The 17731-nt window shown below is 36.2% G+C and overlaps 1 protein-coding gene across 5 annotated transcripts; it reads left to right on the top strand.

The window, feature by feature from the left end:
• LOC109722166 (meiotic recombination protein SPO11-1) lies at positions 4169-16141 on the top strand. 5 transcript variants are annotated; one of them, XM_020250066.1, is made up of 18 exons: positions 4174-4408; positions 5106-5194; positions 5609-5676; positions 7126-7331; positions 7428-7527; positions 8177-8250; positions 8382-8483; positions 9451-9524; positions 11243-11259; positions 11810-11879; positions 11957-11993; positions 13828-13875; positions 13966-14024; positions 14103-14134; positions 14230-14335; positions 15187-15331; positions 15403-15466; positions 15893-16141. In XM_020250066.1, exons 4-18 carry the CDS (start codon positions 7274-7276, stop codon positions 15927-15929), a joined length of 1023 nt encoding a protein of 340 aa, XP_020105655.1. In that variant the 5' UTR covers positions 4174-4408; positions 5106-5194; positions 5609-5676; positions 7126-7273; the 3' UTR covers positions 15930-16141. The 5 variants fall into 5 exon arrangements, 3 of the variants coding, with proteins under 3 accessions (XP_020105655.1, XP_020105653.1, XP_020105654.1); XM_020250064.1 differs by having other exon boundaries at positions 4176-4408; positions 15888-16126; XM_020250065.1 differs by having other exon boundaries at positions 4178-4408; positions 15211-15331; positions 15888-16126.

The following is a 17731-nucleotide window of genomic DNA, read 5'->3' as shown; positions in this document are numbered from 1 at the left end:
GGGGACCGGTCTCACCCGCCAGGGACCGGTTGCCTCAAGGCTGCCGCAATACTGTTCCGGGGGGACCGGTCTCTCCCAGCCAGGGACCGGTCCCCGAGAGTAAAAACTCTCAGTACTCATCCAGAACTCAGATTTTCGAACTTTTTAGGTTGGAAAATATTCTACGACCCTCCACCAAGTGTGGAAAAGCTCGGAACACATCCAATCACTCGAACCTCGCAATTTGCACAGGTCCAGTGTATTACATTGGAAGTGAAAGGAGAAGCTTGTTTGAGGATTAAACTCCAACCCTAACATCACATAGCTTGGTTTGGAGCTCTAATTGAGGTCAGCAGTCTTTTTGCATCCTCTAATTGTGAGTTTTGCAAGAATTTTAAAAGAAAAACGTAGTTTGGAGGAAACTAGGTTTTATTTTGGAGTTTTTTTTATTTTGAGCTTTTGGGGTTGAATTGATGAGTGTGGAATACTCTTGTAGGTTGGATTTGAAGCCCCATTGTGTTGATTTGGGCTTTGCACGAGTTTTTCTTGGATTAAGATAATTTTCACCTAATTTCTACTTGATTTTTGGTAAATTTCGTTATAAGCTTTTTAGAAGCTTGTAACCCCTTAAAAATTTTTCTTAGGGTGCTAGAAGTCTAGAAGACAACTTCATTTGGAAAACGATCAAGTCTTCGAAGGTTATCCTGTGGGTTTGACCTTACTGAAATGGGATAACTCCCCCTACGTCTCCTATCTTGTTATAGGATTTAATGGATGCATATTCTTGCTATTCATGATATTGCAGAATTTTTGGACACATGACATATTCATGTTATATATGAAATTTTGCATACTCTATGTAGTAGAGGACTATGAGGATAACATGCATATTATGACACATGCAATTGTATAATGATATTTAGTTCTCCTATGCAAATAAAGACATGCTTGTTAGAGATGAGTAGTAACATTATATGAATCACTATATGACTAGTGGGACTATTGGACTTGATCTAGCATGACAATAATTTATGCTCGCTACAGATAAAGGAAAACGTGACACATTGCATGTTAATGACATGATGTAGAACTAAGTATGTTGCACTTAACTTAGATGAATAACTAAAGTGGATATTATGATATCGTACTCGACCTTTAGGTCGTTAGACACAATTCCATATTTTAGACATGATGAAAGGCATTTGATTATACAAATGGCAAAGGTATATAATTGCTTAGTTAAATAAGAGGTAATTGTTTATATGATGACTTTCATACTCCATGTAGTAGAGGTTTATGTAGCAAGGCACATGTATGACATGAACTATGATCTTGTGGATATCCTCGTAATTCATTGAATATGGCATTAGTAAGTTGTTCTGTCACGCCCCGGGACCGGCGGAGGCCCTCCCAGTAGCGTGCCCAGACCCGCCATATGTCTACACATATAAGGCGTCTACGATAAAAGCGGAAGTAAAAGCAAGAGATAGAACAAATATAAGAAATAAAATAACTAGCAACTAGAGATATCAGAGCAAGCAAAGCTAGACAATAAAGAAATCATAAGTAGTACAATATCTGTCTCAAAAGTACAAAAACGGCGGTCTCTAATACACTGGTAGAACTCTCAACCTCTCCAAAATAAAACACAACGAGAGGTAGACCACCTAGCGAATCGTCCTCAAAGGAAGCTAGCTCGAAGCAACTCCCTTCCCGCGGTCCCTAGCCTCGCCCTGAGTGGAAGGCTCTGAAAACATCGAGAAAAAGAGGGCGTGAGNCCAACCTTGTACCGGTACAAGCCCGCCAGACAGCCAATCCGAGAGCTGACCAAAATCCAAATTTTTGGGTTTTGGTGCAAGGCTTCGTACCACACTCCACGGGACACGTGCCACAGGTCGGAACACAGTCAACGACCTACCAGGAAATCTGGAAAAGCTCAGAGTACGACCAATCACTCAAACCTCGCAATTTGCAAAGGTCCAGTGTGTTACATGTTCTCTTCATACTATAGTGGAAATAGTATACATTTGTAACCCGTTAGGGTCATGAATGAGATGTAAATCTTTACATGCTTGAGACATGTTGCCTATTGGTAGAGACATACTACCGAGTTTATTGAAAATGAAACATGACATTTATGTTATAATATCCGACATTGAGTTGATGATTAAGATTCCATGTTTTACACATGATAATTGAGATTGATGGCTTTGGACATGACGCTTTTGACCACATTTGTTTGCCTTTGTGCTCATTCGTACAAGCCTGTGAAGGTCGCTCCACAAGCCGGCACTTCGGAGTTAGCTTTTGAGACACCATGCTCGCCCATGCGAGATTAGGCGCCGAAGTGGATTGCCATGGGGGAGACCCATTCCTAGAGGAGAAATGTTGACTACCACGGGGCAAGGCACGGCACAAGCCGGGACGTTACTATGTGTAAGTCCCTCGTTGATTGGGTAAAAGTCTAGTAAACTTGACATAATACATCACAACTATCTGATGCATACATAGTAGATAGACATACTAGTGGGTTGTTCCCTGGTGACATTACTTACCTTGTGATACTACTTGATGCATTCAAGTAGTCGAACATTCATATTAGTCATTGTTTGTATTGGCAACCCTAGTGGTAGTAAATCTAAACACATGTTGCTTAGCATAGTAGTTTGGCCAGGTGATGATAATGAAAGATTTTTCGTTTAACTATTGTTTATAGCATAAAGATGACATGCATGTAAACTTGCATATATAAATACTTGTATATATGACAGTAGGAAACCATATTCATGTTGGTAGACTTTGTTGTAGAGGCATAACTATTATTGAGTTCTCTCATTTTAAATATTATCCATATGCTTTATTTATCAGTTACTCAGTTACATATTGTTATTGCCTTTGTTGACCTAGTGGTGTATTTTGCCACTCTCGACGGCTTACTCATTAAAAACTATTGTTTAATAGTTCTCACCCCTATTAGTTGCTTGTTTTTGTTTCAGAGTCTTCCGAGCAGAAGAGGCTAGGGATCATGACAAAGGGTTAGTGCCTAGCTAGAGCCCTCTCGGTGTTACTATAGATGGATCCATCATCATCTTTCTTTTGGTTTAGTTTGGAAGATGCGATATTGTATTTTGTTTCGAGATCTCCTAGCATTCAAGATGTACCTTTTGTTCAACTTATTGCATACCTTGATTGTGTAGTTGTATTAGACTTCTTTATGTAGTGGACTTATCTGCTTGCTCTAATCACCATGTTTAGGATTTGCTCCTACTTCCTTCTTTAGTTGTTTTAGGTGCCTTGTATGCACCGATGGTGCTTGGTGTATACGACGGGTCTGTGCACACGTCGGGTGGGCTTCCGCTGGAGCCAGGACATGACATTCAAATAGTTAAAGACAATAATACATTCTTTAAATATCTAATACAATCTCTAGATATCAAAATGTTTCGCTTGAGCCAGGACATGACATTCAAATAGTTAAAGACAATAATACATTCTTTAAATATCTAATACAATCTCTAGATATCAAAATATTATATAATTTATTCGGATTCGAATTCGGTCTTGGGTCGGGTTTGGGTCGGGTAAACACAAAATCCATACCGGTATTTATATCCGTCGGGTTTTTATTTTCTATACCCATAACCGAATCCATATCCATTTAGCTCAGGTAAACCCGCTCCATTCGGGTTCGGGTTTGGATAATATTTCCGATATCCATACTCATTGACATTCCTAAATTAGCTTAGTGATATTTGAAGTTTTACTTAATAAAATGACAGGATAATTTATAAAAAAAAAGGGGTAAACTTCAAATACCACCCTTGTGGTTTCACACTTTCTCACTTTAATATCCTGTAGTTTAAAGTGTATCAATTTAGTGTCTTGTGGTTTCATTTTTTTTCTTTTCGTCAGCTTCTTCGTTAATATTTCGTTAAATTATATACAAAAAACTTCATATACCTATCTAGATTTATCGAATTTTCACTTTACTGCCTTTTAGTTTTAACTTTATCATTTATTTAAAAAAAAATTAATAAAATTGATAATAAAAATTAAAATAAAATTATAGGACACTAAATTGATTGATAAATTTTAAACCACGTAATGCTAAAAATGAGAAAATACGAAACATGGCGGTATTTGAAGTTTTCCATAAAAAAAAATTCCTTTTCATCTTCTCTCCTCCTCGCGCTCCAACCCCGGCTCCCTCTCCTCCATCCGCGCCTACCTCTACCTCGTCGTCGCCACCGCGTCCCTCCGGATCGGCGCGCCGCCCTGTGGGCCAACTCCACCTCGTCGACCGGCGACGTAAGCTGCTCCGCCTTCCCTTCTATTACTCCGAGGCGACAACTCTCCGGCGGCGGTGGCGGTTCGGCAGCTGAGGAGGAGGAGGCGAGGGGAAGAGGACGATTTTGACGCCGACGCACTGGTTCGGTTCCTCTTTTTACCAACTATTACGGGGTGTATAATTACCAGATAGAGAAATCCCGAGGGCGAGAACCCCGGAGAATGTGAGATTCAAGGGTTAGGGTTTTTTCCTGTGGGATTTAAATTTGAATTTGATTTTGAGTTTAAATTTAGAGAAGGGGAAGTGCGTTTTGGGGAATGTTGGTGTGCTTTGTATACCTGTGGTTGGGAGCAGCAGCAGGAGGAGAAATGAAGGAGAGAGCGTTTTGTTTCTTTCTTTTCACTCTTTCCCTCTCTGCCCAGCTGCTCACTGTGGGATGTAGAAACTAGGTTTTGAGTTCTTTTCCTGAAATATGTTGAAATTACCTAATTGTTTGCAGGATAATCCCTCAACTAACAGTTCTTTGGCACGAACAAACAGCCCCGAGTTGTTCTCTTCCCTGATAATGATTTTCTTATTCTCAGATTTGATCAATTGGACCCTTTTTTTTTTTTTTTTCAACAAATTGTTCAGCCAACATTTTGATATGTTTCTGCTGCCCTTTGTCCCCAGACTCATGAGCCTTAAGATTTTGAAATAATTCGTGCAAATAAACTAGTGTAACTGCATCGAGATATGCATGAGTTGATTCAACAAGTGTGTAAACCTAATGTTTACGGAGTGCTTATGTGGAAAATCTTGTGAATAGCATATCTTTTATACTGATTTTCTCTTGCAGGACTTTGCCGACCCTTTGCCCCTTGACTGAAGCTTTGCATCCTCAAGCGGAAGTTTGGCTGGGGCATAAGTGAAGTCCATTACCTGAAGGTTAATACGGAAGTGCGGTTAATGGAAATAAAAAAAAAGTGCGAGTTAAAACATTTATTAGTGTTACCATTATTTTGGAGAAGTTTTCCCTTATTTAAGCACATTAGTCTTGTGAATTAGAGTAGCATCTGTGCAAATTCAAATGGCAGAGAGAAAAAGATTTCTTGGATTCTAGTAAATATTACAGTACTATATTCTATCTGCCAAACAGAATAAACCTCTAGTAGTTTCTCTATTTATCGGCTGATGCTGTTTGGATCAACAGTGGAGAAGTGAACCTGTTTAGATGAAGTTGCAGGATTACTCTGTTAGATTCTTTTAAAAATTGAACATAAGTATCTGTTTGGACTGTACATTTTGAGATGAAGTGTATTCTTTATGTTGTTTCTGTGTCCTTTTTGACTCTTGCTATAGGTAGCAACAAAGCACCGGGCTAACATACTCATCCTCGGTTTTAGTTGGATATATAGTCTCCTCAAAGGGTAACATCTCCACTGCTACTTTATGACTAACAATCCTTTTTTGCGAGACTTAATATATGCAACTCTGAAATAATCCTCAAGTTTTCAGGTTTTTGTTTTTTTTTTTTTTTTGAAAAGAAATTGGCCAACAAAGAAAGTTTGACCCAAGAATTGCTCTGTTACAAGGTTTTCTGTTTAGTAGATTTTGGTAGAACTAAATATGTATAAAAAAAAATAGAAATTACAGTTGTACACAGATATTTTTACTATTTAGAATTCATAGGATGCTCAGATTCTCAGGTGCCAGCCTATTATTCATATTTGAACAATTTTAGAGCCCTATGATAACCCCATTTTTAATTAATCACAAGAAAGAATTGAACTATATACATGCATTCTAAGTTGTGAAAATATAACCTAAAAAATCCTGTAGGTAATTGAGAAAAGGACAAGCAGTGAAATATAGGCTATAGCAAATTGGTTGAGTTGTATATATTTGTTCTACTCTAGGTAAGCTTGGTCAGATGAGAACTTTTCTATGTCAACTATTAAGTGAAAGGTGTCAGCCTCTCTTTTATGTAGGAAGACTTAAACATGGCAGACTTTAAATATCTTAATTTCTATAAATGGGCCTGCTCCTTTTTCCTTTTTTTTTTTTCTCTTCTTCATTATTACTTTCTGAAGTTTCTACAGTCACTCTTTCACCCTTTTTCTTAATACTTGTGTTTGCTTTTAATTAATTATTTTGAAAATGTCTTTTGATTAAGCTACATTATATAGTTTAATTACATTAAATGTCATTTTTGGCCTTTAGACTATTAGCAAGGAACTTAAAGAGTATTTTTATTTAGTAAACTAGTGTAGCATGATAGGCTTAGCAATTTCTACTTTGATTGTCTGCAAGTTTGAATGTTGGTGTGTATGCATGGATAGACAGATAAACAAATGAAATGATATTCATACAAACACATCTCCAAACACTACTTTTTAATTATCAACTTTATAAAATAAATATTCTTTTTATTTTAGTGTATAAATTATAGATATATTTTTATAAAATATTATTTAAAATTGAATAGCTTAAATTATATTTTAAAAAGAAAGTTTGAAAAAAATTAAAAGTGAAGGGAAAACCTTCTCCTGGCAAGTGCGACAAGAATGAATCGTATCATGCTACAGTTCAACTCACTAGTGAGGTCTAGTGATCTGCACTGTGTCCACCATGAGCCGTGCCATGCTAAGCCGCTAGACTAGCAGGATGTGATCTAAAATGCCTACCATCATGTTGAACACGTTTTAGACCCATAGGTAGTCCCTATAGATTCTTTTTTTTTTTGTGACAAACTGCTAATCTAGTGATATAAAGTATATCCCCTTTTTGAATGTATATTTTATAACTTTACTATCTAAATCAATTTTTTGATACTAGACTTGTGACTTTTTTTTTTTCTAATAATAAAAATTCATTAGTAGTTGTCTAAACCACCAGACGGAGGGTCGCAACTCACAGGTGATACATCTTGCCAGCAAATGTGCAAGTAGCATTTATCTTTCTCGATACTATTAGGTGGTAACCAGTTGACAAGTGGAAGAGGTAGCTGCTGAGCGAGATTGGACAATGGCAGGAATGAGCTGCACCTCGAATCGTCCCGACCTGCTGCTCCAAAAGATCAAATGTTTGAACTCGTCCATGTGACTTAATTAATTTTTTTTGTGTAAATCTCTGATTCGCTGGTTCGGAATAACACCCCGCTGAGCAATTTTCCTCGCAGTTTTTGTCCGTTCACTACTCGAGGACCTCTCCAACAATCGCTCTACCTGTGTTGCCCTAGATTGCTACCGCAACTACTGCTCTGATCCTTCTGGGACTTGGTTTGTTTTGTTTTGTATCCCTTCCTCATGTTCTTCAATTCTCCGCATTGATTTGAATGTTGCATCATTATACTTTTTATTTTTGTGGGTCTTTTAGCTGTTTATGGATTGCCGACGCGCAAGAAAGTTTCCTTATTAATTTTAGCTTGACATGTTATATAGCTGCATGATGATGTTCGCTGAAAGGTTACTTTTATCTCTCTTTTATATTCTGTTTTTGTCATACCAATATAGAGATCATTTCGGTTGTCCCACTGAACGGTATTATGCTTCCTTTTTAAAGTTCTTTATCCATAGGATCTATGTATAATTTCACATTGCAATATCTAGAATTGTTGGATGAGGCTGCACAGTCGACCCAAATTGGAAAATTAGCCCTATCCAGATCCCAACCTCATATCTGCTCAATTCCAGCAAGTAATTTCCATAAATACAGAGGAAGCTACTAGAGGAGAGGCCCATGTGTCTCAGGCCACACCAGGAAATCTTTTTTTTTTTCTAGGCAAAGTCTTTGTATATATGGTTCACTGCTTTTTTTATAATTCCACTTCTGTAATCTCTTGTGCATCTTGGTATATGAATGCAATTCTCTTCTAGGCACTTGTTATCTTATTGCTTACTGCCTATATCTGAATTATGTTGGGTGCAGTAGTTGCAGTTATGACTTACCTAGTGGTAAGGAAATAATCTCGATAGAGAGGGAAGCTCATGCATACAGATTGGGTAGGTTAATTTTATGTTGCTTGTTGTTGCCTTATAAATTGCTTCTTTTTAATTCTTTCTCGGTATATGCATAGAGCAAGAAGCCATATATTTATAATGCATTCCGAAAGCTTTGTCATTCTTATATGCAGATATCCTGCTCAGAGTGCTACTAATAATACAACAACTGTTGCAAGAGAATAAGCATTGTTCCAAAAGAGACATATATTACATTCACCCTTGTGTTTTCAGAGGTACGAGCCTTGCTTCTACGATTTGTTGTTTAAAAGAATGTCCTAGGCATTTCTTCTTGGAAGTCGTACAAAACTGGTTGTTTTGAATTCATTGCTGTGCTCCTCTAGTTAGACATTAGTCATCCTAAGGACCTGTTTGCTAGCAAATGCTAGGCGTTGTTTGGATGCATGAATATCTTATTTCGAATGTACCTTTGATTTACTCAAGCAGTTGTAGCAGTTGGTAGATGAGAAATGTGATCAAACGTCTCAAATGGATAACATATTCCACTTTCTAGTCAATGTTTTGGATTAAGAGAAATTATCTTGTAGGTGAAATATGTTATTGTACCGAATTATGAATTACAAGACCTTTCAAGGATCGAATTATATAAGAAAACCTTTATACCAAATAAGTTAGTCAGCGATAATTTATTCCAACATCCAAATAGGCCTTTATTTTTTCCAGTTTTGCAACTTAGAGCCTTGTATTTTGGGACCTTAATTTTATAAAATTCCCAAAATATTAGTCCTCTCTCTCCCCTTCACTGACGCTAGCAGCGGCGGTCCCACCAGGCCCACTGTTGCCACCTCTTCTCTCCTACTGTGGCATTGGCCTGCCATGTCCTCGCCTCCCTCTCCTCCTAAGTATTACAAAGTTCACAACCCTACAAAAAAGACTATTTGCTGGCAAGATAACTTGGTGATAATTTTCTGGTCGTCAATAACATTGGACCTATCAAAGGATTTCTTTTGAGTGATAGCCCTATCAAATGATCGACAATGGAGATCTTCTGAGTATCATATTAGGTTCTCAAATATGAAAAACAGCTGCTTCGATTTCTTTGGCTGAAAATATACTATCTAATGTTGCTCTAAAACTAAACATTTCAAGACTTCTAGAGTATCTGAGATGCATTTTTCTTTGAGCAGTGAAATCTAGTTTCTTATTAACCATAGTATTTATGTTGATTGTATTTTGTCACAGTACAAGCAGTTGTTGATCATGCTATCAATGATATTTGTCTCCTCTTAAAGTGCAGCCGCCATCATCTTAACGTGGTATGTCAAGAATGAAGTCATACAATTATTGCGTCGATGACTTTATGGTTACATCTGCAGGGTTTTCATTTCTGATTGTCTTTCGAGAGAGGTTTACATGGACTAGTATATTTAGACACTAGAGAGTGAGATCCATTTATTACTCTTCTAATGCTTTATTATGCCAGTTTTAATATTTTTCTATCTAGATACATTCTTGCCCTTTTTAACGCATTTCGTAAGTTCCATCTGATGACTAAAGATGCCGAGGGAACTGTGAAACTAATTGTATTAAATTCTCAAATGTGGGTTAGATACAAAGCGTTTAGTGATAAATGCATATGCAAATATGAATATATGTCTACCTTTAGACAAATGTTTGTGTGCACCAATCTATGGACATGTATTCGTGCGTATATGTTTGTTCACAACTGTTAAATTTTAAGATATTGTCAAATTCTTTTGGAAGTTCTCTATGTATTCTTTGGATGTATCAATCGGTGTTATTGGCTTCTCATGTTTTGATTATTTCATTCTTATTCGTACGAATTTTCATATGGGGAAAACGAAATCTAATATCTTAGAAGCACCTTCTCTCCAACTGGTTGATTTGGCACTTCAACTTTTATGTTCAAACTAGTTAAGGGGCCCGGCGCTTCGCGGCGGGAAGACAATACAACAGTAAATTATTATAACTATCAACATCACTTTTTTTCTATTATGCATTAATATTTTTAAATATTATTTATTGCAAACCTTTCGCGGGATGCGGAGAGTAGTTCGAACCTGTAAGGGTTCCCGATTAATAAGTTCGAAGCGGCGGGAAGATAATACAATAGTAAATTATTATAATTATTAATATCACTTTAAATTAAAATTTTAATTTTGAATGCAAATTCAAATATCAAAATCAAAATAAAAAAAAATTAAAGTTTGAAATCAAAATCTACAAAATTTAAGTTTGAAATCAAATTTTAAAAAATTTAAGTTTGAAATCAAAATTTAGATTCAATTTAAAATTCAATTTTTAAATTTAAATACAAAGCTCGCGAGTTGTGGGCCCCACCAAAGCCCCCGATCACGAAGAAGACTGTCGTATAATTTTTGTTTCCCCAGTTCATATAATTTAAATATAAATATAAATTTAAAATTTAATTTAAATTTAAATTTAAATTTAAAATTTTATTTTTTGTATGTGATCAAGAACACTACAAAATAAGAAAGTTAGNAACTCCCGGTTCCCAATTCATAAGTATATAAATAGTAGAGATTTTCACCCGAAACAACAGTCAAACAAGCAGATAATTTTGTCATGTATAAGATTGATTTTTTATGTAGTAATCAGTAGTAATCCTTACTTTGTCCCTATTTGACTATTTGTTGCAACTTTCTATTCCTAACGGTAAGCAATCCCGTACTGCATTGTAAGTTCTTCATTCTCACAGCATTTTTTATTGTATAAGCACTAGCTGTGGTTACAGTGAAATTCATCCATTGGAATGGTTAATTGCTGGTTGTTCACCTTCTTTATTTGTTGTAAGAAATAGAAGGGCTAATTGATTCCATAAACTGCCTCTGTAGATAGTGTATTTTTAACATTGAACTGGCCGCTGAGATTTCAGAGATACATTAATTGAAGATTCATGATTATTTGCTGTGCTTGAACACTTCGGTTCTAAATTTAATTCACGGTTTTGCTCACAACAAACTGAAACCTGTGTTACTGTTGTTTGTTGCAGGTTCCTGTAGTAAAAGGGTAGATTCCGTCGTCCTGATGCCTTGAAGTTGTGAAATATCTGAAAATTAAATTTGATCTTGTTATGTTTGCTGATTTTGTTTCCATGTTCTATAATTTCAGTGACAAGATACAAATCTTTTCCTCTTTATTTTGTATAGCCATAATTAGGATCACAAATTTACGTTCCTTTAAATGACCTGCCTGTGAATCATTTGCAAACTTTTGTCCTTAAATAAAAGCTTACCAAAGTATTTATCATGCAACACATAAATTTGCAACTATTTGGAAGGAAATCTGATGTAACATACAATTCAATTACTTGGCATCTAGTTTCTAGTTGCACTTAAACAACAACACCTACTGCACTTTGAACTCTCCTTAATTCTACTCAGGGTTCACTCCATGTTAGGTCAGTTCTTCTATAAGAATACTCTTAAGAATTATTTGGGATCCCTCCTGCTGGTCTCTACTTAGAAAATGGAAACTCTACTAGTTTGAGAGCTGAGCACTATATACCCTAAGCAGTTGTTTCTCTTTTTCCTCTCTAATTCATTCTTAATTTTTGCAGTGTGGTGATGGGTTGGTTAACGTTTGCAGAGGCTGGAAGAAAATTTCATTGCATAAAAAGCCCCAACACTGTAAGCTTGCATTTTATCTGAAACTAGAAGAAGTACATTATTTTGATTACTTTTTTCATATTTGGATCAATTTGCAGGCCTATCCGATTCCAGTGCGCATTGAGGAAGTGGAAGGTAGTTTCGCAGAGTTTAAACTACGTGCCTTACAACAAGATGGTTTAACCCTCTAAAAAATATTTTTATCCCAGCCATGCATTCGTTTTTAGACTCTTTAACATTTAACATAATTAGGAAGTGAGCAGGACATTCAATATAAAATATGGGCTAAATGCGCATTAGTACTTTAAACTTAAATATTTTTTCATAGATCTGATAAATTACAAATTACATTGCACAACAATTTGAATGGAGTCAGATTTTTGATCGAACAACTTCCTCTATTAGAATGAGGGCAATCAGGTTTTCTCCTTCCGTACTTCTGTCCTTCCACCTGCTTTGGAATGATTAGTTGAAGCATGACAAGTTGGCTTGAGTATTATAATATTCAGCAGATTGCTGTTGTAATTACTGTGCACATGCATCGATTTAATTAGGAGCCAAGTATTTGGAAACCTAGATAACTGAATATCACTTGCAAAAGGGATCGATTAGCACTCAGGGATGAAAGCTATACAGAACAGATATCGATCTTATTATTCCTTTGATATTGTAATTACATAAATTAGTTCCATTTACATATATAAGATGTTCGTCTGCCTTTTTGATGGTTTCTTTTCTTGGAACTGCTGCTAACTATTTGTCATCCTGTAGGGAAATTGAGTGATAATTTCTGTGACCAATTATATTTAAAAAGCTGGTAAACAGTTGTACGTCAATCTTCTTTGTCTCATATAAACAGAAAATAAACAGAATGCCTACTCTTTGGATGAGTTACAATTAATATCAATCTCGCACTTAACAATACCCATTTGTCTGAGCAAGGGCTTTGCTAGAACTATATTACAGGAGGGGCACAACAAATAAAAAAAATATCTATTCCTATATTCTTTAAAAAGTAAATGTGTATATGCAATACCTATATACAAATAATAAATAATTTAACAAAATAAAAATATCACCTATTGCTCTACATTTAATGACGATATTCAAGAAGTTTTGAGTTTGAGCTGAACCCTCTATATTTTAAATATAGAATTTTAGAAAGATTATCTATGGCCTAATGAAAGAAATATTAGATACTATATTGGCAGTGACTTGGGGGTTTGCGGAGTAAAATAAAATGTTACGTTAATTTGAAATATCATAGTATTTTTGCTTCATTGTTATGTTATTATTAGAAGGTTTTTATGCTGATTTAGGCTGATAGAACTATATGATATTTGTCCTGCTGGTGTCTTTTAGGTGGCATAACTAGAAAAGAAGCCATGGTTTAAACCTTGTTAAACTAAGCATCAACATTTAGCAGGATTGCAATAGCTCTAAAATAGATTTTTTTTTTGTACAATAATATTACCTTAAAGGCATTTTTTTTTAAAAAAATTTCTTGGATTCAGGAGGGGCACATTACCATGCATGACCCCCCTTGAATCTGCCGATGTGTCTGAGATTAAGCATGAAATTATTTTCGCAAGAGTATCAATTAGATGAGAGAACAGCCATCTGCCTATCCGCCTAGCAGTTTAGTAATCTGATCTGCAGTTAAGATCTAATGCCGTATATGCAGTTTTATGTAGACTTATTCATTATATAAGCAAATGGGGAAACAAAAGGGCATTTTAAACAGTTTTGGCAAATAAAGTCTTGATTGCTCTAGTAAACTTATTCTTTAAAAAAAAGGAAAATGTTTACTGGTTAAACTTTCTGAGCTTGTAGAATGTATGTACCTTAGTTCACTATATATGTCCATTTTTTAACCTTTTCTTATTCTTTCTTAAATGAAATCCACTTATCAATTTAATTACTCTCCCCGCTCCGCCAAACTGATATTCGATTGTGTTTGCTTTGACAGATGTTGTAAGTGTCGCCCATTACATACTTGTTGTGGAAAAGGAGACAGGTAAAAGGCTTCCGTTCTAGTACTCCACCTTTTTCTTTGCCTGCATTACTGCATGTAGTTGAACATTGTACTCTGATAATAATTTTGCAGTATTCCAGCGTTTAGCTAATGATAAATTTTGTGAAAGAAACCGCTGCATTGTCATTACAGTGAGTACAAATCACCTCGTTTGCATTTGTATCAGTGATAGTTTATAATGATAGTTGCATTTTACTATATCAACTCAGGGAAGAGGCTACCCAGATGTCCCTACAAGAAGGCATGTGTCCTTTGATCACTCTCTCCCTGTTCTTTTTCCTTATTAGAACCTACTTTCTTGCACTACTTGTTCTATTATTGTATGCTGCATACCAGATTCCTGCGCTACCTTGTGGAGCAGCTGCATTTGCCAATCTATTGTTTGGTAGATTGTGATCCTTATGGATTTGACATTCTAACAACCTACAGGTTTGGCTCTATGGTAAGATCCCTATTGTTAGTTTCATAAGTTCTTTACAAATTAAATTTGTTTTAGTATACATAATGCATGAAATTCTGTACTTTATCTTGCTGAAGATCTATTTGTGATTAGAGATTCTAATTATGGTCTACTTGAATTTTACGCCTTTTTTCTGGTAGCCCAGTTAATTGATGGAGACGTTAAGGCTTTTGCACTAGTTTCTGTTGGTTTCTTATCTGCTTGATACTTTACCGTAGCTTTGCCAGGCCCATAAACTGCCTGAAGTGTTGGAGCAATGACATCCTTTTCACCATTGTCCTTCACAACTGCATGTCTGTCTTTTCGATACACACTTAAACCAAGTATGCGTGCTTCTGATGCTTAATTTAGTGGTCTGTCCATACTAATAAAACATGGATCCAAGTTGTTGTACTTGCACTCTAATCTTTTAACAAAATCATATATAGATAGCAAATACTCTGTTTCTTGTAGTAATTACGTAAACAATATGCTTCAGTGCCATAACCTTCTACTTTGGACATTTACCTGTTGATGCGTTGCTGTCCATTCTGATAAACCTCTTTCATTGATTGTCACTCCTTGAAATGTTTTATATTTTTCCACCGAAAACCTGCCTTTTCTGGTTAGCAAATGCTTAATATTACTTGCCAGGTTGATCTTACATTATAACCAGTAAGTGCAACGCTACTAAATTCCCACTATATATCCACCGAGCATATTCGCATAGATGCATCAATCCACAGTGTGCACATTAGTCTGACAACTTTTCTTTCGGCTTATGGTAAACTAATGAAGTTGCTCTTTGAAATTTTTGACCATTTTGGTGATACTGAATGTGCTTTTGGTGAAAGATTGTTTGGTGTTTTTTTCTTGAGAAAATGGCATATGATGCGAAGTTGATGCATGTTCCTGAGATACAATGGCTTGGTGTTTTTCTTTCCGACCTTGAGGAATACCAACTTCCAGACCGTTGCTTTCTGTGTTTGACACCTGCAGGTGCTTGCGATGGCTCTGGTATAATTATATCTTACCTTTGTTTTCATAAATTAACTGTCACTTGTGAACAGAGAAGAGGAAGGTAGAAGCCATGCTATCGAGATGCTATCTGAACAAGGAAGCACCACAATGGAGGTTGAACTTGACAGTTCTTATGTTGTTGTGTTTTCCCCTTATTTTTTTTTTTTACTCTTTTAATGTCCTTTCCCCATGAGTATAGGCAAAGGCTGTCTTTTAACCCATCCATGAAATGTAGCTAAAAATTACATGAGAAATTCTTTAACAGTCTAATGGTTTAGTGAATTAGTGTTAGAGCATTTTTATTTTCTATTATTGGGCAAAATGATCTAAATTCTATTTAGATACCACATATTTGCCTTTGAAAATAAAAAATAGCTCTAGGAATGTCAATCCCAAGATTTTATGGTCGCCAAATGCTCTTGCCGTTTGTAAGCTTTCTGTGGTGTGTTGCCTGCTTGATAAGCCTCTGAACTATATGTGTATTGACAAACTGGTTCTTCTATGCACTAACTACCGCTCTCTTACTGTGTGCTAGGTCAGAGCTGGAAATCATGTTGCACAAGGGATTGAAATTTGAGATTGAAGCATTATCTGCTTATTCAATTTCCTTTTTGTCTGAGTACATCCCTGCGAAGATACAACAGGGAAGGCACCTCTGATTCGTATGTATTGTTTTCACAAAACATGATTAGATAAAAATGGATTCCGTCTTAATGAAAGGAATTACATCTAAATACTTGTGTATTGGATTTCTTTTCGTTTGATTATTTTTCACATAGTTTTAGATAATTGCGGTATGTCATATATCCTACTCAGCGAAGTTGTTGATTCAGGGAATCCTTTATCATCTGTTTCGAGCACTTATTTGACCGATTTGTATTGTTAAACCAACAAAACCTCACGTTGGCCATTGAAAATTGTTAGTTTATAAAAACCTTCATTAGGTAATTTGTTTCATAAAATCTAAAATTTAATTGCTAGATTTTTTTAAATGTTCTAAATCATCTATAATCTATAATCTATATATAATTTATAAGTATCTATTAATCCTCAATAATTTGCACCCATGTTATCACCCTCTTCATTTTTGAGAGTGGGCCCCACCGGCCGGATTTTCTTTTGGGTTCGGTCCTATTATGGCTCACCTCATTCGAACCAAATTTTCTTTCCAATCAGTTCCTTTTGAACTTATTCTCTCTCTGTTGAACTGATTTCACTATTTCTTATATTACTCTATTATTTTGAATTGATTATTTTATTATGTTGAACCGGTTTGTCTTATCTTTTTATTCTTGGGTTTGGTCTACCTTCTCTCTTCTAAGTTGACTAAAAATGAAAGTATTCAGCATTTTTAATTTTCTCTTCTTTCCTGACTCTTTTTCTTCTCTTTTCAATTAATATTTTTTTGTTTTCTTTTCTTTCCTCGCTCTTTGTTTTTCCTCCACAATTAATATTTTTTTTGTTTCATTTTCTTGCTATTTTGTCGTCCGTCCCCAATTAATATTTTTCATCCATTATAGTGTTCCAACCGTCTTCTCCGTTCTATTGTTTCTATACCTCCTCGTTATCTCTCTTTCTTTCTCTCCCCACTCGGAGCCCTTCGACCGTCGTTTTCATCATGTTTTACGTCCCCTCGACAAGCACAGTGAAAGTGTTGATACTATTGCTAACCGCATGAATTAATATATTTTATTTGCTATAGTATCCCAACAGTCTTCTACATTCTATTGTTCCTATACGCTCCCCCTCCTATCTTTATATATCTCTCTCTCTCCAGTTGTGACACCCCAACTTCCCATGGGGTCACCCATCCTAGGACTACTCCCGTCCTAGCACGCTTAACTCTCTTAACCTCTTGGGCCTTGCCACCACCCAAAATGCTTAAGCCGGGTTAAGAGTTTAGCCCTATTATATCTCATATATAGGACTATCTGGGGTCTCACACCAGTCGAAGCCCTTTGACTGCCACTTTCGCCACGCCTTACGCACACCCGACAAGGACGGTGACGGCGTTGATGCTGTCGCCAATTGCCCCTTCCCCCCATCTCTCTCTTTTTCCTCCACTTTCTCCTATCTAAGGTTTTGATCATTCTCCATGGTTGATGTCAATGTCCCATGGTAGCGCCACCGCCTCCGCGGTTGCTCATGTTTCAAGGGGTGGCCGTTGTCGTCGAGGTCACTTAGAAGAAGTAAACTGGTACATCATCAAACAAAATGACATCTCTTTCCTCTGCCCCCGTGATGTCGTCTGAACCCTAGGCTCTGCTTTTGTCACCTTCGACACCCATGCTCTTCGAGGCCTCAATAGATGTCGTGACGAGATTGAGCGCTCTGATTCGTTTGACTTGCACTAGGAATTTTTATTCCTCTTCGTCTTTT

This window comes from Ananas comosus, linkage group 16 (genome assembly GCF_001540865.1).
Source record: "Ananas comosus cultivar F153 linkage group 16, ASM154086v1, whole genome shotgun sequence".
NCBI classification, from domain to species: Eukaryota; Viridiplantae; Streptophyta; class Magnoliopsida; order Poales; family Bromeliaceae; genus Ananas; species Ananas comosus.
Note: the sequence above shows the minus strand (reverse complement) of the source record. Positions and strands in the feature narration are given on the sequence as shown.